The 27580-nt window shown below is 38.3% G+C and overlaps 2 protein-coding genes across 6 annotated transcripts; both read left to right on the plus strand.

Moving 5' to 3' along the window:
• Nucleotides 1-1481: 1481 nt before the first annotated feature.
• Nucleotides 1482-27509, plus strand: sergef (secretion regulating guanine nucleotide exchange factor). 5 transcript variants are annotated; one of them, XR_005007510.1, is made up of 12 exons: nt 1496-1535; nt 3464-3599; nt 3870-4025; nt 4505-4599; nt 5571-5631; nt 5737-5850; nt 6083-6145; nt 6481-6639; nt 7989-8152; nt 15080-15119; nt 24737-25128; nt 25233-27509. XR_005007510.1 is itself a non-coding variant. In XM_036576440.1 (12 exons), the coding sequence occupies exons 1-11, from the start codon at nt 1497-1499 to the stop codon at nt 24919-24921; spliced, it is 1212 nt and encodes a 403-aa protein (XP_036432333.1). In that variant the 5' UTR covers nt 1496; the 3' UTR covers nt 24922-24944; nt 25233-27509. The 5 variants fall into 5 exon arrangements, 4 of the variants coding, with proteins under 4 accessions (XP_036432336.1, XP_036432333.1, XP_036432332.1 ...); XM_036576440.1 differs by having other exon boundaries at nt 24737-24944; XM_036576443.1 differs by having other exon boundaries at nt 1482-1535; nt 15083-15119; nt 24737-27509.
• On the plus strand, nt 15126-21907 carry LOC118811882 (toll-like receptor 13). The gene has a single exon (XM_036576435.1). It carries the CDS (start codon nt 18311-18313, stop codon nt 21161-21163), a length of 2853 nt encoding a protein of 950 aa, XP_036432328.1. The 5' UTR covers nt 15126-18310; the 3' UTR covers nt 21164-21907.
• Nucleotides 27510-27580: the final 71 nt, after the last annotated feature.

A 27580-nucleotide genomic window follows, 5' to 3' on the forward strand; every position in this document is an offset into this window, starting at 1 on the left:
TTGTAAGGCACCTTTTTCATTATAATTTGTTATTTATTATGAGCTTGTACCTTGAAGCTTTAGTATCATCTTTATCTGTTTATTTTTCTCTATATACAGTATTAGGGGAAAAGGACAAGTACATGTTTTGTTCTGTCTCAATGTGAACCTAATTCTATCACGTTCTGATAATATTTCTTAAATCTCCCCATGTTGTTAGCTGTGTCTCATGTCTTGTATGCTTAATTTAATCTTTTCTTATACAAAATGAGTTTGTTTTCATTTAGAATAAAAATCGTTAATGTTATTACGTCTTTGTTATGTAAGGATAATTTTTACAAATCAGTGTCAAGACAGCTTAAGCTTCTAGATAATTAATCTAGATGTTTGTATTCTCAAATAGCTATCGTATGTCATTCCTACTAACACTTCAAGTATAAAATTGCTTGTTGTTGTTGAATGTAGAAGTGTAGAAGCTCATTTTAATAAAATTCCTTATTTTTGTACCACAACAGAATTTATGTTGTTTGCATGTTTGTATGTTCGGGTGGGTGCAATTTCCTGGTATACCTATTTTTGTATGGCTAAAACAGCAGACCTCACTTGAACGAATCTACGGTTCAGCTGGGGACTTCTTCTGAACTGTGGCAAACCATGACTAGGCCTTCAGTTTGGGCGATAAATGTCCAAACTTCGAGTGAAAAAACACCTCTATGATAATGCTAATTTCTGCTATCGTCCCCATGGGAGTCTGCTAATATGTTAAGCTAAGTTAACAATGCTTCACATGAACATTTTTTGTCGCAGTAAAGAGCCCTGGTATAAAGTTGCTGCTGTTTTCCAGTTCTAATAATTAAAACACAGTCAGTGATGTATCTACAACTTCCACAAGGCCTAGAGTGACGAAATTGGTCGTGGTCCTGCCCACTGTAAATCAAAATGTGATAGAATGATTCCATGGGAATGGAGCAATGTTCAAAGTAATGCTGTCAAGGGAATAATAACACAGTACTGACATGCTCCCTGCATGGCAGTTTGCACATACTGAGGTCATGAATGTGCATAAGCTACAGTTATAAAGTCAGGTGGACTTGAAAAGCAAAGTATTTAAATATTTTATGCTATTCTGTGAAAATAACTGCATTTGTCTAAAAGAGGACTGACCATGTACAACCACTTAACGCAAAAGCTGCACAGGAGCCTGTACATTTCGGACTGGCTCTAAGAAGACACTTGATTGGATGGTCATGCTCTGACCCAGGGTCAATTCTTCTAAGGTGCATTATTAATTTACTTAACTTGACACGAACGGCTGGGTCCAAATCAGCGCTTCATACATCATTTTAAAAACGACTCTACATAACACTAAAGACGACACTGTAATGCGAGTACTATTATCCTTCACCACCTGGTGGCGCTGTTTCTCCATTGCAAACGTGCAAAGCCACACCAAACATGGCGGATGTGAAGGGCGTTCTCTCAGCGCCACGTGCACCGTCATCACGCTGCGCCCACTGATGGACACACCGAGGACAAAATGCGCCTTGTACACGTGGGTAGGTTTTTGACAATATATCAAATACTGATCACCCCACTGTGAACACTGAGATATACAGTACACTCCAAATCACTAGGAAAGTACCTGCATCTACAGTTAAGCGTGATCTTTAGTAGAGTGTATTTTCTATACTATTTCTTACTTGCTGCGCTCAGCTTTTCCATGAAGGGATGGGCGTTGTTTTGTTTCAGAGTGAGAACGTGTAGAACAAGACCTTTTCCGCCTGCCGGTGTGAGAGGAGAGAACAGTCAGGAGTCAGCTGGCTCGCTCATGCACTTTTAGTGTCAAGCTGTCAGGCCTGTCAAGTCATTTTATGATGTTGTGATGCAACGAGCAGGATGACAAAACATAGGAAGCGGCATCTGAAAACCACCAGGGATCTCCCTTTACCCCATCTGTGCGAGCGTGCAACACATACCCAGGGATGACGAACATGAATTTAAAGTTGTTTAGTGCTAGTAATATGTGTTGCCGTTACCCTTATTATAAAAGATGGACGCAACACAAAGTACGACACTCTGTGTCATCAGTGAAGTTCTCACTGACAGCCTGTTCCAAATACAGTAACACACAGTAAAGTTACAGGAACACAAAAGGCTGAACCCACATCCAGAGAGGACTTTCTGAAAACGCTGAACGTGAAAAAAAGGCTTACCGTGGCTTAATGTACCAAAACAACAACTAGGAACACAACATTTCTCTCAGGTATACCTGGTCATGAATACTCTCTACTATCAAACCTGTAGTCCAGTACTAAAGTAATCTTTACGTGAAGATTTTTGCTTCACATTTAAACCCATTATAAAGGAAAAAAGCTTAAGGTACTGAAACAACGACCTACGAAGAGCAACCCTCTCATGTATTACTGGTCAAACGTTAAGCCTTGTCTTTATTGCTAATGGGTTCCCATTGAGAGTAAAAAGGTTAATGTAATGTCATGTTTTAGTACATTAAACCGCGTTAAGCGTTTTAGAGAGCCCCCCAAGAGACTCCACATATACCACATTTAATTGCCAGGCCAGTCCATTTCCCTCAGTGGGCTCTGTGCTTAAGGAAAACACAGCTCAAGATGCTTGGATATATGACTGTAATGAAACAGTTTGGGCGGTGTTTTCTTTTGCCAGATATTTTATGCTCTGCGATTTACGGTCTTCGCCCAAAACAAAAATCTAGAAAATACAGTAAAACATTATACGCATGAGAGCTAGGATCATATTTCATCGCTTGCGATATAACAGACCAGGCCAACACACATTAATGCTGCGTTTACACGTCTACGTGGAAAAAACGTAATTCAGCACCTCACAGCAGTGCGCGGCCGACGGCGGCATGAAGACGCGCAAACGTTGTCATGGTGACCGCGGTGCCGGAGAAAATGGATGGTTATCAGAGAGCTTTAGCTAGTAGTGTAGATTGTTTTATAAGGTGATGAGAGTCCGGAGGACACCCTGTACTCTTTCATTTTGTGTTTTGTGTAATACTGGTAAGATGACCTCTTGCCGGATCGTTCCGCTCACCGCTAACCGCTCCACTGAACAGAATGGAGTATCCGGTTTGCCGTCGGACGTCAACCGCACACATGTGAATGCAGCATTAGGCTCACATGCTAATTTGGTATTCAGCTAGACAATTTACTATAAATTCAAGAAAAAATCATTTAAATTACTTAAATGTGTCATGTCGTTATTCTTAGCAATACGAACTAAGTCATGTCTTCACCTGTTTCTGCTGAATGACCGTTGGATAGTTCGTTGATGCGCTGATTTTCCGTTAATTTTTGAATTTTTTGAGTTGTGCGCGCGGACTTCCAAGTGCAGGAAGTACTTACACGCTGCATCCAGTGTTAGCTGGCATACTGGCGAAAAGAAACGTTCAGAAAAGAAAGTTTAATGAAAGATAAGTTGATGGTGTGGGTTTCTCTCTCAGGGCGCGAACAGTTTCGGGCAGTTGGGGCAGGGCCATGCCGAAGATCAGGCGGAGCCACAGAGAGTGGACGGCGCACAGGAACAGACAAGGCTCCGGGCTATTACCGGAGGGGGCGGTCATTCAGCGCTCATCACCGGTAAGTCACGTTGTAAAAACAGACATGTAAAAATGTGACATGTAAAAACGCTTTGAAGTGGATTGTGTAAAAAGGGAAACAATATCCAGACTTTTTTAAAACACTAAAGCTTCATATAGTTGCCACGTACACCTGACTTGTGCCCTCAGTGTCAACAGGTCATCTGACAGGCTCGTTTCAGCTTTTAGGTCGTATTTGTGGAAACGGTGCCCTCTAGTCATTTCTGCAATAACAAGGAGTACTCTTTCTTTCTCTCTGTCCTTTCTCTAGAGACTGGAGAGCTGCTGGTATGTGGGCAAAATCACAAAGGGCAGCTAGGACTTGGCCACATCTCAGATGTTACAACCTTTCGGCTTTGCCCTTTGCCTGGCAGTCAGACTGTTCAACAAGTATCTTGTGGCTGGGACTTCACCATCCTTCTTACAGGTAACTTAAAGGACTGATTCACTGAAAAATCAAGTTGTCAGAATTTTCTTCTTACTTCAACCATAGTTGATCTACCAGGACATGTTTGGTTTATGTGCTTTGCATATTTAGTGTTTTAGGTCTGCTATAAGGCTAATGTAGCTAAAAAGTAATGGTAGGCAATGTCACCTGACATGTATTTATGTGAATGAGTTTTTTATATTAGCATTGTAGCTCTAGAGTCAAATAAAAGATGCAAACTTCAGATGTGAAACATGTCTTGGCCCTTGCCTATGTAGGAAGTAAGATGAAAATTGAGTAAAATTGACATTTCCGCCTTACACCGTCAGAGATGTAGGTAAAACTATCTAGGCCTTTGGTTGTTTTAATCTAATTGCCACAAAACTAGAGAGCATTTAGATTTATTTTAGAATTTGGCCTATAGGACTGATCTAGATCATATCTCAGAGGACATTTACATGGATGGCTCTGTTTGACAGATGATGGCCATGTCTTGGCATGTGGTTCCAATGCTTTTGGACAGCTGGGCGTCTCACCAGAGATAAAATACACAGCAGAACCTCTGCTCATCAAGGTAAAAAAATTGAATGCTATGTATTAAATCTTTGTGTGTATACTTTTAGGTGGCACGGTGGCGCAGTGGGTAGCGCTGTCGCCTCACAGCAAGAATGGCCTGGGTTCGATTCCCGGCCGGGCGACCAGGGTCATTTCTGTGTGGAGTTTGCATGTTCTCCCCGTGTCTGTGTGGGTTTCCTCCGGGTACTCCGGTTTCCTCCCACAGTCCAAAGACATGCAGTCAGGCCAATTGGATGTGCTAAATTGCCCCTAGGTGTGAGTGAGTGTGTGAATGTGTATGTCTGTCTGTCTGCCCTGCGATGGACTGGCAACCTGTCCAGGGTGTATCCTGCCTTCCGCCCAATGACAGCTGGGATAGGCTCCAGCACCCCACCGCGACCCAGAAGGATAAGCGGTTTAGATGATGAATGAATGAATGAATGTATACTTTTGCAAGTTTGTAGTGTATGGATGCCAATGAAAATGTCCGTGTGTGTTTTGGGTTTGTGACTGCAAACATAAAATTAGTGCAGGGCAATATGTTGTCTATAACAGTGTACTGGTATTGTTGTCACACAACAGGACTGATTTTAGCTCAGGTGCTATTGATAGATAATCCATAAACCTTCCATTGTAACACTTTGATCCCTGAAATAGCAATGTCTCATTTCCCCACATTGGTAGAAATACATACAGTTCCTTTTAGTGTAATTTTATAAGAAGTATAACATGCTAAACAGTCAAATTAGAACACGCAATACCAGATTCGTAAGATATTCCATTAGCAAAGAGTATCAGTACCTGGGAAGTAATGGGTGATTTACTTTATTAATGTTAACTTAGATATCATTTGATATTGCGATATATTTAGAAAATGTATTTATATTGAAGTTTAGCAATACTGTCCAGCATTACTTGGAATCCATCTTAGAATAATGGTTAATAATGTAGTAAAAGTTAAAATAATTCTGTTTAGTGTTTTCTTTTTAGTCGTTGAGTGAGCCTGTCATCAGTGTAGCAACTGGGCTTAGACATGCACTCGCAGTAACAGGTATGACCTCTCTTATTTTCTTTCTCTCTCTCACTTTGTCCCTTCTTTTGTCCCTCCCTTCATACATTGTCTGCACTCACTGTGTGTGTATTTGTACATGGGAAGGTTCAGGTGGTGTGTATCAGTGGGGTACAGGTCTGTCTGCTCAAGCAAAACGAGCACTGAATCCGCAACCAGTCCCTGTCCACCTAACCTGCAAGGAGCCCCATTTGGTTCCAGGTAATTTCTCACACACACACCCTCACACACACTCATTTCTGCTGTTCTACAACAAAGGCACTCTACATAATCTACACATATCCTAATAGACATAAACTATTGTGCTGTGTTGACTGAAAAGCTATATTCAGCTATAAAGCTATTCAGCTATATGTAGCTATGCATTCTTTACAGTTATTGCTGTTTGTCAGATATTTCTGTTCTTGCCTAAACCTTGCTTCTTCACCTACAGGACTGAACCAGGTAACCTGCCAGAAAGTGGCTGCAGGCTCTGCCCATTCTGTCTGTTTGACAGGTGATCTTCTTCAGGTTGTCTTCTTCTTCTGATCTGTAATCACATTCTTTCGCATAAACCATTGAATGTTGTCTACTACAGGTGGGAAAATTGTTCTGCAAAACTGGTTGCAAAAATAACCTATAAACCTGACAATGGTAATGATCGCTACTTTGTGTCATATAGCAACCACTGGGGCAAGGAAATTTCAGGAATCACCATAGCACTCAAGGCTTGCTGGACTAGGTCCATACTGAACTTTTAGATTAAAATCAGCCTACCCCCTTTAAGCTGGAACATGTAACTGCTGTTAAGTAAATGTGACTCTTTTGTTTGTTGATTGTTTTGTCCTGTAGTGGCTGGTGATGTATTCCTATGGGGCAGTAATAAATATGGCCAGCTGTGCAGCAAGGAGTCCTTCCTGCCTCTTCCTACTGCTTTAGATCGCTCACTTCTAAATGGGGAGAGAGTATGTGCTATACACAGTGGCTGGACGCATCTGATTGCCCAAACAGGTATGGACACACGCATAATAAGTACTCACATTGTGTTTCCTTAATCTTAGTCTTGGTACCAGATGCCTAGAGTGTTTGGGGACAGGAAATTTTAACTAGGAAACTGAATAGACTGTATGGGTTTGATGGCTCCCTTTGCTTCCACTCAGATACCACTCTCAAAACTGTCAGCAGAAACCGCTGTCTTATAATAAGATATACTGTGATATTATTGTCATGGACAAATGTAACACTGTAACTGTATTTTGCTTAAACCAGCTGCTGTTTCAGTTTTTAGATACGTGCAGCAGCTCTGGCATCACAAGGTTCCACTACAGTGTCACATTGGGATCTCATTCTTCAGCTTATATTTGTTCAGTTGTTTTAGGGTGTTATTGATTTGAGCACCTTCACAGCTCACTGTTCAGACTCTTTGTGATATCTGGAGTGCCAAGGGTTTACCAACCAGCCTGAAATAAAATGGGAAACTAAAAAGACATGAAGGCCATTAGGATTGTCAAAAACAGAAGATTCCAGAAATATATGGAGACTTCTGTGCCACCATCTAAAGTGCCATCAGGGAAGTTTTTTATATACATATATTTTAATATATAGTTTTATATTTTCTATACATATATGTTTTACTAATATAGTAAACTGTGATAAAATTATAGGTAATTATTGTGATATTCAGTTTCTGTGTTGACACATACCTACCACATGTACAACTGCTCAGAGAGTTTATCCCTCAAACAAGGCCCTGTCAAGGCCCTGTAACAAGTGTATTAGCATTAGCTTAGAGTTACATGTACTTTCCTAGCTTGTGAGGATTTTGAATGTAAAATAGTTATTAAAGGGAATAAATTTGAAGCTGTGTTTTCAGAGGTATACTGGATTCATGTGACTGATTCAGTGAAACAGATCCAATGCCTGGTTTGCTGAAAAAAAGGCAAACATCCATCAAGAAAAAGCCTGGTTCCACAGCAGTGGTTATGTGAATCTAGGATTATCACCTGGTATTTTAGAGTTCTTGGGTACACACTTTTTGAAAAGGGTTTTATAGCACCACAAATGGTTCTTCTATTTTTACAAGCTTGACATCGTAACAATAGAAAAACCCTTTTTGGTGCTCTATAGAATCCTCTTCAAAATGGTTCTCTACAGCACATTCTCCATCAGTGTGAACAACCCTTTCACAATGCAAAGAACCCTTTTAATCAAGCAAAGGGTTCTTTGAGTGTTCATGGTTTTATATAGAATCATTTTCCTCACTTAAGAACCCTGGAAGTGCCATCATTTTTAAGTGTGTACATTAACCTCTTCAAGAGAAATCAATGTCTTATTAAGTGCATCCTGTCTATATCTTTTAGAGACTGAGAGAGTCTTTACATGGGGCAGAGCCAGTTATGGACAACTTGGGAGAAGAGGACCAACCAATGATGTTACAAGTCCAGAATCAGATGCCTCCATGACAGACTCTAGTAGTGAGATAAGCTTGCCCTCAGAGGTCAGGGCACTTAATGGAGCCACTCAGGTATGAGGACCTTTTCGGAAATGTAATGTTTGAGCACACCATTTGACAGCATTTAGAACAAGCTAAAATTACCGTAAGACTTGCATGGGGCTGATGGGGATAGACTGTGTTTGAATTAGCATGCTGTGTTCTGTATAATGCATATTGTATTAGTACTAATGTACTGCGTGATAATTTTGTAGTATTATACAGTGTAGTATCCAGAATGCAACAATTAGTATCATGTACCACAGTACAGGGTCACATGACCTGTCCTCCTTAAGTGACCCTGCCAAATGGGATGCGGTATATTAGTATATTATCTAGGTATCTTTGGCATACCGTAGAAATTCATGTTGGTCATATACTGCACATACTGCCTACTCCTAGGCACAATCAGTACGCAAGCAGCATGTAGTAGGCTGTTTCAGACAGAGCTCTAGACTCACCACAGAGACTGTAGGCACAGTAATGAGGGTGCAGTGTGCAAAGAGAGCCAGTAGGTGGGGACATGACTATAATGATTCCCTCTGTTTCTTGCATCCTGCCCAGATACAGCATTCACTCTTACTGAAGGTCACCACTAACCTTGGAGATGCAACATCTGTGTGTGTGAGGGGGTATATACAAAACAACATTATCAACTGAACTGTTTCAATTTTAGTTGTGCTGAATGTGTTTGAAACCTTGAAATGAATGTGGATCGAAGCCTCTTTCAAATAGGGTGACTCGAGCGAACTTGCGCGCGCGTGTGTGTGGGAAAGAGAGAACTAGAGGGCAGAGCATAATTGGGGAAAAATAAGAAAGATCCAAGGCAATGTGAGATACAGACAAACGCGACATCTGTGCCATGCAGCATTTGTCTCTTGGTGGAGTTTTCTAGGCACAGAGTGGGCCTGTCCAAACCCTGTCGCCGTAGCTCTACATTTCCCTCTCTGCTCAGAGCAGTGGACAGGTGTCCTTATGCGACTTGCCTTTGTACACCCCGCCTCTTTCCTGCCAGTGCGCCACTTATCATGTTTAATCTTCAAAAGCTGCTGATGCCACAGTGTCTCCGTCTCTTCTGCCTGGTGTATGCTGATGAGAAAGGGGACGAAGGAAGGGTGAAACATGCTGTAATTCTCACTGAAAGTGAGAGGAAAAGGAGTGGAGGAGGATCAGCCCTGAGGATTTGTTGTGCTGTCAGCAAGAGACTGCAGTGTTGAAATCTAAAGTTTCCGTCCCCGCCGCTTATTGACAGAAAGTCCTTGCCTAGGGTTTAATGTTAAGCTTCATCCACAGCTATTCAGCAGGGTCATCTAAAGGAAAAGCATTTTACTGCATGTAGTGAAGGTGTCAGGAACAGAATAAATTTAGTCCACAATTAATGGCCCCTGAAAGATGATTATAATATCCATTTAACTGTATTATAGATGTATTCAACTAGTGACTCAGCCTCATTTTTTAAAATCCACAATATCAATAACAATATTTCAAGGAATACACCAGTGGCAATGTCTGTCTGTTGTATCTGTAGAGTTCAGTTGATTAAAACAGCCATAATTCTGTCAGAAAAGTTTATATGAAACGTTGTTTGTAGAACATGTTCATGAATTCTTCCGTCTGAGGTATTTCTAAATTGACCTGTACGTCTGAGATAGGACGAACCACAATTCCTCTTTTTTTTTTTTTTGGATAAAATAAGTTGGATAAAACCATAAGAACAGAGCATTTGTTAAGACGTACTCTCATGGCTGATTCATCCTAAAACTTATATTGTTAAGGTGTTGAAATTGTGATTTTGAATTCACATATATGGTCATATTCTGAATGTATACTGACTGAATTCAGCAGCGGCTCAATGGTTTCTGTCATACATCAGTGTTGAGTCAGTGTTCAGTTCTTTCTTAACTACAGGTAATGCATCCAAATTATTCTACATTTCATGATAGTTATTAGGTGGCACAGCGCTGCAGTATTTCTTTAAATGCTGAAAAACACTAGAAAATGTTTATATTACTTGCTCTCGGTCAAAAAGCCCTTAAAGGGAAATTCCACTTAATTCCACATGTAAGCAGAGTCATTCACAGGTTTGATATGAAATGTGCCAATCTAAAGAAGCTTGCAGAGTCAGAACTGCTCACAGTGGTGGTGATAGTAATCAGACATCCAAAGCGTTTAATACCTCTAGACGACACATCACAAAGTGTTATTACATTAAGTGGATAAGAATACACTGAATACCCTGAGACATTGTTTTGTTATAGTTTTGACTTTGATTTTGACCTATTTTATTAAATACTTTTATAATGAAGGGGTACATGCCAGGCAGATTTTCAGATTTACCTATATTTTGCTATTATCAACTTTACAGGTAAAAATTCAGCAGACACAAATGGGCTATATTTACATTGTAGACATAATCTCTGTTTTTTATGACTGCCATTGTAAAGAGGTAAGCTTCTCTACAGTGCACTATTTTACACCAAACCACTCTGAATGACTTTGTTTCTCAACCCAACTCAAATTATGAAGAAACGCTATGAGAAAGGCATGCTTTTAATGGCAAAGCAATATACTAAACATATTGAGAGACGGATCCTTGGTAATAAACACTAATTTCCTTTCAGATTAATTCATTCACACAGTGTCACAAAGTTTCTTGCTGAGCTGGGTGTTAGATTTAGGAAGCCCATGAGGGGCCAGTGAGAGCTTTAGTCTCAGCAGCAGATGGAGAGGTCTGTGCCATGTGTATTGTGCACATCAGTGACAGAGTTCTTGTCTAAACGAACCATTCCCCATTCTTATATAATTACAAGAATATACTACTATACTGAAGTTTCATATCTGTAACACATTACTCCATTTTTAAAAGATGCTGTGGAGTTTTAATATGTTAAAGAGAAGGACAGTCTCCTAATCAACCACTGAACTTACCTATAACAATCATAATAAGTTATGAAAAGTAAATTTTTTTTCTTGTTATTATTTTTTAACATTTGGCCCATATCAGCCATGGTTTCCTATAATGGTTACCATTAAGAATAATGTGAATATCCTGTTCCACTGCTGCAGGCACACGCTACTAACTGGCAGTGTAGTGACTAATCTGAGATGACAAAGACAGCTCATTGATTCAGAAACTGATCCTTTTCTGTCTGTCTGTCTTTCGGTCTCTTTTTCTCTCACACTCTCTCTCATTCAGACTTCACTCAGCATGAGATTCTTTGAATTTGAAGTATAAAATTCCCAAACGTAGCACAAAATAGTATGTTGTTTGTGCTAGTCTTGTACACAGTCTAGAAAGCCCATGAATAGGCTAGAAGCTGACATGTTATTAGTTAATAGTCTGTGGCCTTTAGAAGCAAATTATCTCCACAACACATCCACCTTCATGCGTTACATTGGTGAAGGTTCTGTTCTGAAATACTGTTCCTCTTTTTACAAACCCAGCTGTAGTGTTTGTGGACAGATGACTCTATTTTAATCACATTTGGTCCGACAGTAGCACCAAGTGCCAGTGACTTGACAGCAGGCTTTTTTCTGACAAACCTTTAATAGAGTGTCAATTTCTTCTCCCATTATGTATCCAGTAGTAATGCTTGGAGAATTTGTTTTTGACTCACACACCACAGTATTTCTGTAGTCAAAATACATTTATGCTCTTTTATCAAGAAAGAAAAGCATTTTTCAGATGTTTAACAGCCACTGCTTGATTTACAAAAGTCAACAAATTTTCATTTCTGTGTTCTCTTTCTTTCCCTGTTGATAACTGAATGTAAATACAAAACAGTTTGAACATAAAGCAATTTGCACCCCGAATTTGAAGTATCCCCAAAAAGTATTTGGAAACAATTAGTAAACATTAATGATGTGCTCTAGGTTACTTCTTAAAATGTAGAATGGTAGACTGTTTGTGTAGAGAAAGTCTGGAGAAGAATTCCAACCAGACTGCACTAAGAGTGCTGTAAAGGCACAGAGGTAGAAAGTCAGACTATGTTTTCTTTCCAATGGTGAGCTTGTGTTCATTGAAGGTATCATGAACTCAGAAGTGTACAAAGGCATTTTGGATGCAGACCTGAAAGTCTGAAAAGAAACTGCTCAAATAATAACAATCTGAAACACTCCAGGAAGGCCTGCCGGGATCATGGAATTTTAGTTGACAATTAATTATAATATCAGCAATTGATATTAACAATTTAATTATCGTTTGTTCATTGTATATAACTATTAAGGGATAAACCTAAAATGGCCACATTGGCTGATTAGTTGTCTTGCTTCCAAGCTATTGATACATTATTTACCATTGTGTTCTAGACATGTTTTAACACCAAGTCAGAAGTTAGAGCTTTTGTTGTTTTTGTAAGACGCATGACGTGTCTTAATAAACTAAACCCAACGAATGAAAAAGCGGCCAAATTATATTTTGTTTGTTGCGACGTAAAAAGTATGTGATTGTAAAAGCTAAGAACTATGGATAATAATTGCAATCAGCTCACATAATTGTGATCAGGCACTTATGTAATAATTGTGACTTAGCAACAGCTGCCTGTGAAATAATACTTTGCTGAAAATGAAATGTAATTGTATTTGTTTAAAATAATGCCACTTGATTTGACATTTTGCTTTTTTTTTAAATGATGAACTTGCTTTTTTAAGTATAATACAAATACTTTTTGAAGCCACTCTATGTTGCCTGATGTGTTTTATCCCAGTGAGTTAAGAAGTCATGAATGGCCTTCTTCATTAAAGTGTATGACTGACACGTCTTTCAGGGGGCTCTGTAAATGTGCAAACAGTATAGGACCCTTTTTAAGCTACAGATTGCTGGCAATGGCAATACATCAAAATTGCCTTGACCTGAACTGTGATTGTGAGAGTCAGCTCTGCGGCGACAAAGCTAAGTATTCTTCTTTTTCAGACAGTTGTCCCGAGTGTTCTGGACAACCCTCTGTCCAGTGCCCAGGGTCTGTTTTGACACAGACTGTGTATTTGCTGGTATTTCTGCTGTGCTTTCTTGTGCTGTGTTTTTGGCTAAAGGAAAGTGTATTGTGTAGGTGATGTTAAGAAAGACAGACAGGTTCAAGACAGGTTTTCAGTGTGGCTCCTGCTTCCTTTTGTGTATGTGGATGTGTCTGTTCGGAGTTAATGCACTATGACCTGATAACTTCACTCTGAGACATGTATTGCTGAATATAATAAGGTCTAATCTGGAGAGACTGTGAGAAAAAACACATAGGTGCTCATATTCTGTTCTGGATAGAGTGGTGTGTGCTAGCTTTACTAGCTTAACCTGATCTAAGACTGAGTCAAAGGTAAGGTGTTGCGCTTGCATTCAGCTGAACATGTTCTTAGTCAGCTACATTGTCAGCTACATTGTCCTTAGGTATAGGGAAAGTCCAGATAGCTTTTTTTCTTACATACAAGGGCAGCACAATATTGTTTTTTTATTGTTATCGTGATATGAGTTTCTAAAAAAAGCTCAGCCTTAAGAGCTGCAATGACAGAACAGATCAAATTACCTCATACAGTCGGCGCCAGAGAGACGTCATTACATTACTGGCACCAATTGTTTTGAAGCCTAATGTTTTTCAGCCTTTCAGTGCACAAAAAATGTGCTTTCAGTTTTGATGTAAGTAGGTGTTAATATTTTTCTTTTTATTTTACACAAGAGTGAATGTTGCTATTCTAATTTTAGATTTTGCTATTTGCTTAAAGAAGAGGTTGGTTAGTTTTCTTTTTACACGTCCAGAAAAAACAGTCTGTACTTGAATCACATCCAGTCAGATGCACACTATTTTAATAACAGTTCATCACTTCTCATATTGTCATTGTGATATTCGAAAGCTTTATTGAACTTCGCATTCTACATCAGTATTGTACTACCCTATTGTATACTGAATCAGTTTAGATTTCAAATAAAGACAATAGTGTTTATTCATCAAAGTTGCAGCCGGTCAAATTTTATCATAAAATGAGTGACGCAAATTTAACCCGCAGATGTGTTATTTAATTTTGTTCGTTTTTTGGTTAAATCAGCAAAATCATTGTGAATATAACGAACAAGTCAAAATAGAAAATAGCAATATTTATAAAAAATAGTGCACACAAGAATCATGGCAGACTTTGTGCGTTAATACATATTATTAATAATAGAAATGGCTCTCTATGCTGTATCCACAAGTGTCACACTGGATCCATGGTTTTCACTATTTTACCTCAGATTCGCACTGCTTGAGAATCTGCACAAAATAACTGATCCTCTACAAACAAATTATGGCAGGAACAGTAGCTTCCTAAGCAATGAATCCAGCTTTGTAGAATGCCACCTGGACTTTCAGCTTGACCTTTATTACTAACCCTGTAACGCTGTTTTGTTTGAAATTAAATGAGCAATATTGTGAAGACCCATTATGTCTCTATCACATAAAGTAATACTGGACATCTTTGCTTTATCCCTCTCCATTGCCTGTCACCACATTACATAAGTGCTGTGGTTTTCTCCCGTAATTCTCTGTGTCTTCCTCATAATGAGATCTGATTCTGGAGCAGCTGATTACCTGCTTGCTTCCTCAGGGATTGTTACTTAAATAAATACATGACTGCACCTTTCCAAGACCATACAGAGTGACAGTGATTGCTATAATGATTTGAATGACAGGCCAATATTTAATGTAAACCACTGCCCCCAACACATAGACATGTACAGTGTTTAAAAGTATTCTCTAGTACACTCAGAAGTTCACCCTCTAAATACAGTGTATATCTTGTTAATGCATTACTTTCCAAGATTATCAAGTTTATCATCATTCTTTTTATGCAGCAGAAAAGGTATGAGAAGGCAGTATGCTAGACTGCATATATATGTTGTTTTGTTGGAAGGTGTGAGAAACTTAAGGTTTCATTGAATAGAATTGAGTGTTGGTAGAGGGTTTGTTTCTTCTAATTGATCTTATTTTTTTATGAAAGCAGATTGCATGTGGATCAGAACACAACCTTGCTGTTGTTGGTGAGTACATTTATGGTCTCTGTATGTGTGTGTGTGTGTGTGTGTGTTTGTGTGTGTGTGCGCGCATGCATGTACAGTTGAATGCAACAGTTTGGGAACTCTTTGTGCAATTACATTTTTGGTTAATTTTTTTTTACATGAACATAGGTTAACACATCCTCTACATGGAAGAAACTTCTGCACATTTTAATGCATGATTATTGGCTGAATTTAACATAATTTTAATTTATGAATATAACATAAAATGTGGCCTGTAGCGTTTTAGGCCGGTTACTGCGAGCTAACATACAAACTCACACATAAGCGTAAGAACAGTCTGACGGACTATAAATGTTACATCCAAGTGTACAGTTATGTGAAGAAGTAAGTGTATCCCATTAAAAGTTGAGACTGTTTCAACATATGTAGAAAGTTATTTAAACAGTGTTGATAGATAAAGGTGATATAATTTACCAACACTTATAATTAACATTTTTGTCCTCCGTTATATAATTGAAATAAACAGTAATGCAATTTTCTAATGTGGAAAAAGTAAGTACACCCCTACATATATCACTTCAAATGTGTCATATTGAAATAAGGTGCACCTGATCAGGTGCTAGTTATTAGAACACCTTTATAGAATATTTTTGTGGAACTTAGGTCTTATTTAAACCTCAGATATTTGTTCTGGTTTGCTCTTTGTTACTGGAGTGTGTGGTGTCATCATGCCTAGTTTAAATGAGCTCTCTGAAGCCTTCAGAAAAGAGGTTGTAGATGCATATGAGTCTAAGAATGCGTTTAAGGAGATATCCAAAATATTGGATATCAATCATTCCACTCTCCGGAAGATCATCTACAAGTAGAGGAGATTTAAAACCACTGGCAACTTATCAAAGCCAGACCGCCACAGCAAATTCTACCCAAAAGCAGACTGTAAGGTGCTAAATACCCCAAAACACTGAAACCCCAAAATATCACAGGATCGGTAGGTAGCTTTTGCCACCATTAATGTAAAAGGACAAGCATTACAAAAATACTGCAAAAATTTGACTTATGTGGGATGTGTGCCAGAAGGAAGTGTTTACTGTCTAAAAAGAACATTGGGTCAGGACTAAAGGAATTGAGTGTTCTGGAATTGCCTAGTCAAAGCCCAGATCTGAATCTCACTGAAATGCTGTAGGAGGGATTTGAAATGGGCTTTACATGCAAAAAACCCTCAAACATTGCAAATGCGCAAAAAATTCGTAAAAAAATTCAAGTGGTAAAGCCCTGGTTTGCTGATTGTAACTCATCTTGTACAGTGGATAGAGAATAAATGAAGCTAAAGTTGGCTTCTTGTTCCATTTCCCGTTCCACCTCAAATGATGTAGCAGTTACATTCAGACGCCTGTACAGGTGCTTGCATGTAACTGCTGAAATTCAAAATATAAAGGAAGCTCAATCTTAAGAGATTAGCATATCGTTATTCAGCACAGTGGTGTGAATCTGGTACTGGCTTACACAGCAGGCAGTAATTTCAAAGTTCAGTACTTAATTGCATTACTGATGTTGCAGTTTTAATATTTGAATCATGTAAAGATGGACAACAGTGGCAATAATTGCGAAAAACAAATTGGCATCACGAATACAAGAATAAAAAAGCAGCTTAAGGAGGATGAGGGCATATCCGAGCAGTGAGAAATGCTGACCTTAACTTACTTAGCTAGATTTAGTTTGTAGCATATTGATTGTCATTATTATGACATATTTAAGATAAAAAGCTTTTTCCAGTTTTCATTTTATCACTAGCTAGCTGGGTTATCTCAGTGCAGCACATAAACGGTAAAAAGAGCAAGAAATGAAGTTGAAAATGCACAGAAAAGTTATTTTATGCAAAAGCAGCACTGTGTGTGTATGTGTGTGTGTAACAGGAGAAATACATTTAGAAGTGGGCTTGTCTGCCCTGTCTGAAAACCAGAGGGATAATAATGAAAAAATAAGCAAATGATAAAGAAACAATAAGGAAGGAAAGTGGATAAAGGCTAATTACTGTGTTGCTATACGAATAACTGCTAAAATGAAATGATGTTTAATTTCTGTGGGTTTAAAGGTTGATTATTATGGTATATTACTCTGACATTGAGAAAGCACATCAGAATTGTGAGGGTTGAGGTGCTGATACCAAGGGAGGATTTGTGACAGAAATCCGTTATTAAGAGATAACGCTAATACTGTACTGTATGAATTAACCACAACTTTGGTTGTGATGCCTTGGAGAGTTTAATGTCTGGATATCCATAATAGGAATCCTTTAACCTCTCATTAATTTGAGGATAGATGTGTATCTAAAGTAATTAAGTGCCCAGTTCTGTGCAAGGGCTTTACAATTACCATAGAAAGCCAATATGAATGAGAGTTCTGTTCCTTGTCAGGCTTGCTAGGAAAGTACCAACCATCTCTCAGATAAAACCCTCTGCACATGATTAATTCTATACATGCAGAACCAGAATAGTTGATCCAACATTACACACAGTGTCTTTAAAAAATATTTGCCATTTTGAGGAAACTTAAATAAAGATACAAAATATAAATTAGGGATGCATTGGTACTGGTATCAGAATTGACATTTTTATTCAGAACAGCAACATTGATCCACACTCAGAGATTCTGCCCTTAGATTACTGAAAAATATCAGTAGTTTACACAAATAAAGACCTTAAATTAATATTGACTGATAATTGAGATGTGATATTTGGCTGTGAAAAATAGTATGCTTGAATTGTCTTATGTCCATGTTTTTTTAAAATTTCTGATTTTTTGTATCATTTTATATTGTTTTTTTGTGTTGCGTTCTTGAATTTTGTATATCTATGTTTGAAGGATAAGTGAGCAAACATAAAAAGTTACTTTTTTAAATATTTTTAAAAAGACTTATTTTTGGCACAGGTAAGATTTGTGCTAACAAACTATATTTTGTTACATTTTTTCTTGCCTGTTGTCAAAGAATGTAGGTTTAACTTACAAATATACAAATGTACTTCGCCTTGGCCTGACTACTTTCCAAAATTAGCATGTACGCTTGACTGAACATCACACAGTTGCAGTTCATCATTTGTGCACCCAAGTGACAAAGTTGTGAAGGAACTTTCTGGTAATTTTTTGTTTTGTTTTTTTAACGTCATTATCATACAACTGTCTCTAGTGTCTAAGTTGTCGCTACAAATGAACTGATGGCAAAACTGTTGCAGACTGCCTTAAAGACTAGCCAGACAAGTGTTGGAACAGAAGCGCTTTTTACTGAAGACATGAAGTCACTGGTGTACCTGATAGCCCTTGTGCTTTACAGCACCAACACGCAAGGATGGCAGCTGAAAAAATGCAAAACTGACAAATTTGCTAGTGTTTGTTCTGGCGATCATGCTGCTTTTTGCGACCACGTCACAGATATCAAAGTGGATACTGCTGGGCTTCCATCTGACATTCAAAACCTGTGTATCACCATGGAAAAACACAAACCACATGGATCTCTTGTTAATGGCTCTTTTTCACACTTCACTTCTCTGGAGTACCTTCAGATCTTCGGTTGTTTTTTTCAATTTCATCCTGGAGCATTTCGGGGACTTTCCAACCTTAGAAGATTAGACCTTGATGCTGAAAAATGTTGTGAGATTGCAATGTCACGTCAGGTATTTAAGGACCTTCCTCAGCTGAAGGAACTGAATATTGCCAGTTTAAATCTGTCGGTAGTGGCAACCGATATATTTTATGATCTCTCCCAAATGGAAAAAATTTCTTTTGATAATCTATGCAGTTCTGTCTTTTCGGAACTAATATGCTCAATAATAAATTTAACATCTTTAAAAGAATTTGTTTTCATAACAAATGAGGAAGAGACATTAGAATACCCTAACTGCACCCATAAAAATGAATCTGTTTTTCCACGTATCTCAGGAGCCAAGCTGTTTTTTTCCAGAATTAAACATTTCCATCAGGGAGCACTGGACTTTTTTCAAAACCTGTCTAGTTTAGGATTTAGTTATAATGACAAGTTACTCAGTTACCTTCCCAGATCTGGTATCAAGAGTGTAGATGTGTTCCATTATTGTACTGACACACTTGTTGTGGAAGAAGTTTGCATTGTTGTGTCAAAATTGTCAACTAAAAACCTTTCATTGTATTTCCAAACTGCTAGTAACTTCTCACATTTTAAGAATGATAATTGCACTGTGCTCGAACAGTTGCACATTACTGCATATGGGACACAACCTATAGACTTGAGTTTCATCTGTTTTATGACAAACCTTACTACCTTGGAAATTAATGGCAAAGGATTGGATACACATTTCAGATCTATTTGTACCTCGACATTGAAGGTCACTTGGCTGACTGACTTAACTGTTATGTTTGCTTCAGTCAGTAAGATATTTAGCCATCAGTTCAGTTGTTTAGTTAATCTTAAAATGTTGAATATAACGTGTTGTTCTGTCTCTGAAATTGAACCTTTTGCTTTTATGGAATTAGTCTCATTAAGGATCCTGAACCTCCAGTATAACAACATCACTGCGATTGGTGTTCATGTTTTTGATGGTTTGTACAACCTTTTGGTGCTGGACCTTAAGAATAATCCATTGTTTCGGGTTGAACAAATGGCATTCAGACATCTTATGAATCTTCAAGAATTACATTTTAGTTACTTTGGATCATCACCAATAGGCTTTGTAATTAGATGGAATTTAACAGACATATTTGGTAATATTCCAGAACAGCTGGCCTATCTGTTCTATGAGTATATAGTACCAATGGAGCTGATTATTGGTTCGAACATGACTTTAAACCAGAATCTTACCTTGCATGTTCGGTCAGTTACTTTGAATATTGAGGATTGTGGACGTCCATTTTTTGAGTCAGTCACCACTCTTTTTGCAAGAACCAAACACATCCTGTGTGGTTCGGAATTCATAGGGAAATACATTAAAAATATAGAGAACTTAATGTATATATCTAAGTTTTCAGACAAAATTGGAGATTTGACAAGTCTTAATGAGCTTGTTCACCTCAAGGTATTGAGACTTGATGATATGGACCTTTCAAAGCAGTCAAATGTTGCTGTTATGTTTCACAACCTGACAAAACTGGAGAAGCTAAGCTTGTTTTACTGTAGATTTTTCAGTATTGATGGCACTTTAACAAAAGACCTGAAATCACTGAGGTTTTTACGTCTGATGTTCCGGGATTATGTCACTGTATATAGTGGTTTTTTTGAACCTCTCACCAGTTTAAAGAATCTAGGAATATATCAGCTTCAGCTCTTCTGCAATTGTGATAATGCTGACTTTTCCAAGTGGGTGAAGGAGAATAAGAAAGTGCAGGTTGAAATGATGGATCCAGAACTAGATGAACTGCAGTGTTTATCAAACAATGGCTTAGACAGGCCCAACTTACAGGTTTATGGAAAGCAGAACTGCTTTTTTGAGCTGGACTTTGTGCTCTTTGTTTTGACTTCACTGGGTGTGATCTTCTTCATGTTAGTAGTACTGATACAAAGAATGGCTGTATATTACATTTTCTCCCTGTACCATATTGCTCATGCCTGGTTTGAGCAAGCTGTGAGAAAAGATAGGAGGGTGCAGTACCGCTATGATGCCTTTGTTTCTTACAGCAGCAAAGATGAGAACTGGGTAGTGAATGAGCTTTTGCCTAGCCTGGAGCAACGAGGCCCACCCTTTCTTCGTCTTTGCTTACACAGCAGGGACTTCCAACTGGGGAAGGACGTTGTGGAGAATATCACGGACAGCCTTTATGAAAGTCGTTACACGCTTTGTCTGGTCAGCCGCAATTATTTATGCAGCCACTGGTGCTCTTTGGAGATGCGTCTAGCAACCTGCCGGTTGCAGGTGGAGCACAAAGATGTCCTCATTCTGGTTTTCCTGGAGAAAATCCCCTCCCGCCTGTTGTCTGCGCATCACAGGCTGGCTCGACTGGTGAAGTCCAGAACGTATCTCGACTGGCCTCAGGACCCAGATCATCATAATGCATTCTGGGATAGACTGTGGGACAAACTGAAGCCTGAAGCCATGATGTGAAGACATGAATGTTGTTGATGACCGTCCATTTAGACTGAGACATATAAAGCACATGCCCAAGCACATGAAGTGACCAGAATCCCAATATGTGCCATATCCTTGTGTCTAAAATTATAATTTCATTGTTTTTGTGAAGATGCTGTATTCATATAAATCGGGTTGATTGAGGAATTGATCTATATGTGTTAAGCCTCTCACAGCTAAAGACATTTGTTTGTACGGCATTTGTAACTAAGGGTGTACTTTTAATCCAGGCAAAAAAGAAAATATACATTTATTGAGTTTACTGATGAGTATGGCAATAGACAGTGTTCAGCAGTGGTTTACAGTACTTTCAATGATAAAAATAGCATTTGGATTTATGTTACTTAGGAATTTCATTTAATGATAAGTCTTACAACATTGTACGTAAGATCTGTACAGTACATATTTTACACATCTGCATTGTACATATCTTATAATACATAGTACATGAGATCATTTTGTTAAAATGTTGCAGAGAAGATGCATCTTCATACAAAACTACTTCTTCTTTTTATAGTTTCTGTTCTTGTTTTCATCGCTGTATGAAATGTCTGCTTTCTATTTTTTGGAAAGGAAGTCGTCTTAATAAATGTGTGGCGTTATCTTGCTTGAACAGAAAGAGCAGTTCCATGTCATTTTTACATTTGCAATTAGAGCTTACATACTGTACTGTGCAAAAGTCAGAGACCACCCCCTCGCCTCCATTTTCTTAATTTTCAGTTAAAACAACCATTAACATCACAAAAAAAGCAGAAAATATTTAACATAAAATTACACAGAAGGCTCAACATCCATCCATCCATCCATCATCTAAACCGCTTATCCTTCTGAGTCGCGGTGGGGTGCTGGAGCCTATCCTAGCTGTCATCGGGCGGAAGGCAGGATACACCCTGGACAGGTCGCCAGTCCATCGCAGGGCAGACAAACAGACATATACATCCACACACTCACTCACACCTAGGGGCAATTTAGCACGTCCAATTGACCTGACTGCATGTTTTTTTTTGGACTGTGGGAGGAAACCGGAGTACCCGGAGGAAACCCACGCAGACACGGGGAGAACATGCAAACTCCACACAGAAACGACCCTGGTCACCCAGCCGGGAATCGAACCCAGGCCATTCTTGCTGTGAGGCGACAGCGCTACCCACTGCGCCACCGTGCCGCCCAGAAGGCTCAACAACTAAATACATTTTTTTTTCCACTTGTTAGTTTGTCCACCCTTTGCATTTATTACTGCTCCTGTTCTTTTTTGAGAGGCTTGCTTTCAGTTTTTCAAGCAAATGTGCGAGTACATTTTTCCACACCTCCAAATTTCAGTTTTAGAAGCTGGTTACTTCCAAAAAACATTCAGTAATGTTTAAGTATGGGCTTGGGGGTGGTCAGTCCACACCAGCATCTTCTTTGTTTGATATGCATTTTTTTTCCTTTCTGAGGAATAGCTTCTTGAGAGCTACACAATAGCTTCACAGGCTACACATCCATTTAGACCCTTCAAATTCTCTTAAATTCAGGATGGTCTCAGGATTTTTGACAGCATTGTATCCCTAAGTATAGGGTTTGTGTAGCTGAAGGACAACCCCCTTTCACTAGGCTTTGTCTTCCCTTTATCACTGTGAAATACTGATCAGGCCTAATAAACTGTGGAGAAAATTATTGATTTCTTTGTTTGTTTAGCGTAATTTTTTGGCTTTGTGCATGAAACGGTATCACATTTTTCGAGCTTAATGGAACACCTCGATTACTCTCTGTGAAAGTACAGTGGAAATGTAAAAATCTGGTGTGTGTAGACCAAAAAATGTAGGGATCAAGTTTTCAGACCTTAAACAAGAGCAAGCTTATACATTACTATGGAAAATAGTAATGTATAATACTCAGTTCAGTGAAAGTGTCCTAACATGGATGCTCAAAATATCTCTCATATTTGTATATATTTTAGTCCATTTCTTATATAAGGCAGTTGTTTTAAAATTAGTGCATTTTATTCGATGTGACAATTTTCATGTGTTAATCATGCTTAGTGACTGTATGTGTAAAGGAGTGAAGAGGAACAATTTCCTCATTATTTTTGCCCTTCTTGTCTAGATTAGTATGCTATGCTAGATGTTACCATGGTCTATAAGTTTGTTGCTATGGGAACAGCAATATACTTCCTATCAGTGGCTGAGTACGGTTTGATTGTTAAGTGAATTATGCTACAGTGCTCCAGTAGTGCATTGTTTCTTATATATTTCGGCAAACCATCTTGTCTTTTCCTCTACCAATGAGCTTTTATTATTTCAGCCTCCGAAGGCTTGTGTTTTTGTCATTGTTTTTGTTGTGGCGTAAACATGAAGGGATGCTGCGTGACTGGATGACAGCAAGCAAAAATGGGTAGCGCTCTGGAATGCATCACTTAGAGCACATGTGGGGTTTGTGAAGGGAACGGTGGAGCGAGACAAGGAGAACAAATCTGAGAAAACGAGTTTCCCTTGAGAAAGCAAGCTCACTTATGGTTGCCATGGCAACAGGCACTGTTATGTAACAGTGTTGCCATGGCACGTGTTTCAGTGGTGGTGCAGGCTTGACCACACCCACTCGCTGGATGGCTTAGAAGTGTCCAAGTCCCAGTACCGTTCAGTCACACAGCCTTTTGATTGGTGAGTGAGGGTGTGTGTTAGTGAGAGGATGATTGTAGCTATTTACAGAAATACAACAGATGCTGCTCATACATTCATAAGCACTTAGGTGGCATGTAATTCATCTGTGTATACTGTGTAAAATACTCGGTTTGCCTTTTTTCTCCCTTATAACTAATGCAGTGTTTGATTGTGTGGATGGCTAAAAGTTCTGTTCTGTTAAGTTGCTGGTCTTCTTGCTTGCATTTCCTCTTATGTCCTGTCTTTTGTTGTGCCACAGGAAAACTGTCGCATGCCTACTGTGTACATAGTGTACAGAAAAGACTGTATGGTTCCCTCAGCGCAAGATGCAGACTTTCGATGTGAATTGGCAATCAGAAGAAAATGTGTTGCTTTTCTTAGATGCTATGTAGCACATGCTCAAATATCATTATGATTGATGCTATAGGGACATTAGTCTAAAATCCTGCCTTTAGGTCCATGTCTTCCTTATAGATGGAATAGAGGAGAAAGAAAGTTCGCTGAAAATACAGTAGTAAAATCACGTAAAATTGGACTGATAAGTTTCATGCTGCATTTCTCTAAGAGTGACAGGAGGTAATCAAATACATGAATCATGAACTTGTCATTCAGCATTTGTTTTTTATTGGTCTAGCATCATTGTTTTAGCTGTGGTTATAATATGAACTTCAGATGCACCTGCTTTGCTTAGTTTACCCTACATGATTGAATACAGAGCTTAATGTAGCAGCACGTATTTAAGAACAATTGGCCTAATACCATAAGCTGCTCTCTGACTTGTTCAATACTATATTTAGGTTTGTACTAATTATTTGTGTTCATTTGAGTATTGCACTCCTGAATATGTCTTTTTCCTGCTTTTTACATTTTTTATAATATGTATTATTTGATTATGTTCTTTTTTTTAAAGGGAATCAAGTCTTTTCCTGGGGCTGGAATGAGCATGGAATGTGTGGAGATGGCTCGTTTTGTAACATCATACAACCACAACTAGTTCCTGTTCTCAGAGATGTCAGACCTCTTTTGATTGGCTGCGGAGCAGGACATTCCATGGCACTGTGTTGTTTGAAGAGTAGTGGAGAGTTCGGATGCTGAAAAGTCTTAAAGCTCCCAGTCAGGTTTTTATATTTAGTTTGTACAGTCTTGTTTTTATTGGCCATGGTAAAATATGAGCTGCATCACTTGTAGGCAGTTCCAAAGTAAACGTTTAAATTGACTTTCATGTACATATGAAAGTTAATTACATCTGAGTAAAGAAACAGTAATCAGCTTTGATATATTCCTGATGGTCTTCCAAGTAATGTAAGTATTTGACCCTGTCTCAGTATCTCATATATATGCTAAATGACTCATATGTGATGAGGGGACAGAAATTCATGTGTTTTTTTCCTCTCTTCCTTTGGCAGCTGTGGAAGCAAGGGATACAAAACTGTTGGGAGTTGACACACAGATGAATGAGGGTCTTCTACTAAAGCCAGTGTTCTGTTAAATCTCACTGTGATGGGCAGTACTGGGGTAGCACTTTTTCAGGATTACTTTCCCTGTGCACAGGAGCTTCCCTTAAACAACCCTTTCTGTTACCATAGGTTTATTGAAAAGGTCATTTGGAAACACTATATGCCAAAACATAAATGCTGCCATCCCATGTTCTGCCATTGATGGTATTTTTACTTGATTTTAATTCAAATTAAAATTAGTTAGATAACAGTTATATATGCAACATATTTTAGGTTGGACACACTCCAGTCACTTTATACAATATATAGTGCAAATGCAGTATATTTTGGAGAAGTTACAAATCTTTTATTTCATGTTCGCATGATGACTTTATCATCAATGCCTAATGAATGTGCAGTGTGAAAAAACAACCTGCTACCTAAGCAAATGGGTAATGAAGCCAAGTTTCATCTGATATCACTGTAGCTGCCACTGAGAGTTATTAAACAATTAATATTTTTTCCCATTAATAAATCACATCCCATTAATAAAAACATCAATGCTATGCTATTCTTTGTAATTCTTTATAGTTCTTTTTTTCCATGAAGGCTATTTTAGACATCACAAAGTTTTGAACACATCATAGCTATGAACAGGAGAACAGAAAAGAGAGGTGCATTCTGCCATCCAGTTTTTGAATTATTTTACCCGTGACTTGATAGCCAAATACATGCTTTTGTATGTAGATGTACGACACATGTCGGGTGTCATTATTCTATACATAACCGTGAAAATGGTAATTAACTCCATGCATACTTAGTCACAGTTCTAGTTGTGGGTCTGAATCTGTTTTCTTTGAATCTCTCATTAAAAATGTCCTCTTCTCTGCTCTGAAGTTGAGGTTGATAGTAAATTCAGTGGAATCTTTAATGACTTTGAAATGTCAGTTTCATGACAGTCCCACTTGACATAAAAACATGTTAACAAAGACACGTAGTGAACCTTACTTCCTTTTGATATTCTTCAGATTCTTCAAATTAGAAGGTTCTAGCTTCAGGATGCGTGGCAGGTTTATTAACTTAATAACAGTTTACTGAAGGGCAGCATTCTTAAGGCTACATGGCACCTACCTAAGCCTTTAATGACTGTTGTAAATCTACATGGACATTTATAACGGCTTATTCCAACAAGTATCATTTATAAAGGTTACTTTTGTCGATTTTCATTACATTTCACTTTAGAAATTGTAATAACAACTGTCACTTGTTGGAATAAACCTTTCTAAATGTTTATATAGGTTTTTCAGTTGTCATAAAAGGCCTCTGTAGGTGTTGTGTAACCTTATGAATGCCACTCCAGCAAATTGTTACTATCAACTGTTATTAACTTACTAGCACATGACCAAATTCATGAGTAAGAGCATTACTATTACAAGACATCAAATCATATCCCCAAACAGTGGGAAAAATATATTGCATACACAGCAATGTTTAATTTTGTTAATGAACAACAGTCTGATAATAACGTATTCTTTCTGTTCCCTTATGCATGTTTATAAACCTTAATCTGCCAAAGTATTTCTCAAAGTTTCAGTCAACTTGGTTTAATCTGAAGAACACAATAAGCACAAAAACATGCATGGTAATTTTTTATTATCATTTAGTTTTTTTCTCAGAAAAAAGACACAAAATTGATTTAACAAATCTAACCATCAATGAAAACAACATCTTGTTTTGGCTAAATACCCACACTGCACTGCACGGTGCATGAAACATACACGGGACTTCTCACAGAACAGCACAAACAGTGGAGATGCCTGTGTTACTGCAGCGGCAGGATGTCAAACCCCAAACTGGCAAATTGTTAAAAATGTAGCTGATTTGTCTAAATCTTATTTCAACCAGTCAACAAATTCACAACTGGACATTGATGAGCTGCCATTTCAACTAAAACTTCAACATCAGTTTTAGGTAATGTGGTTGATTTCATGTTGCTTCATACCAAAAAAATCTGCATGAAGCAGCCCTGGTTTTTGCACTGTGAAATGTTTTGTTCTCATCGTTGGTTGTCAGTCAGAGTTGTGCTCTTGTGGTGTTGGGTGAATTAACAGTCCAGCATATTGTTAGTGAAGGGTCCGACATAGACATCCCCAAAGATATGACTGGCAGTGTTCTAAGTTGGTCCCAAAGAATTGGGCATACTGTACATTTTCACAACAATGGAAAATAAATATTAAATAAACTTGACACAGTATTATTTCCTTTCTTTTATTCGCCTGTCTATTAAAACCCTTTATGTATGTTTCTAATTTGCTATA

This window comes from Colossoma macropomum, unplaced genomic scaffold, assembly GCF_904425465.1.
Source record: "Colossoma macropomum unplaced genomic scaffold, Colossoma_macropomum, whole genome shotgun sequence".
In the NCBI taxonomy this organism is placed as follows: domain Eukaryota; kingdom Metazoa; phylum Chordata; class Actinopteri; order Characiformes; family Serrasalmidae; genus Colossoma; species Colossoma macropomum.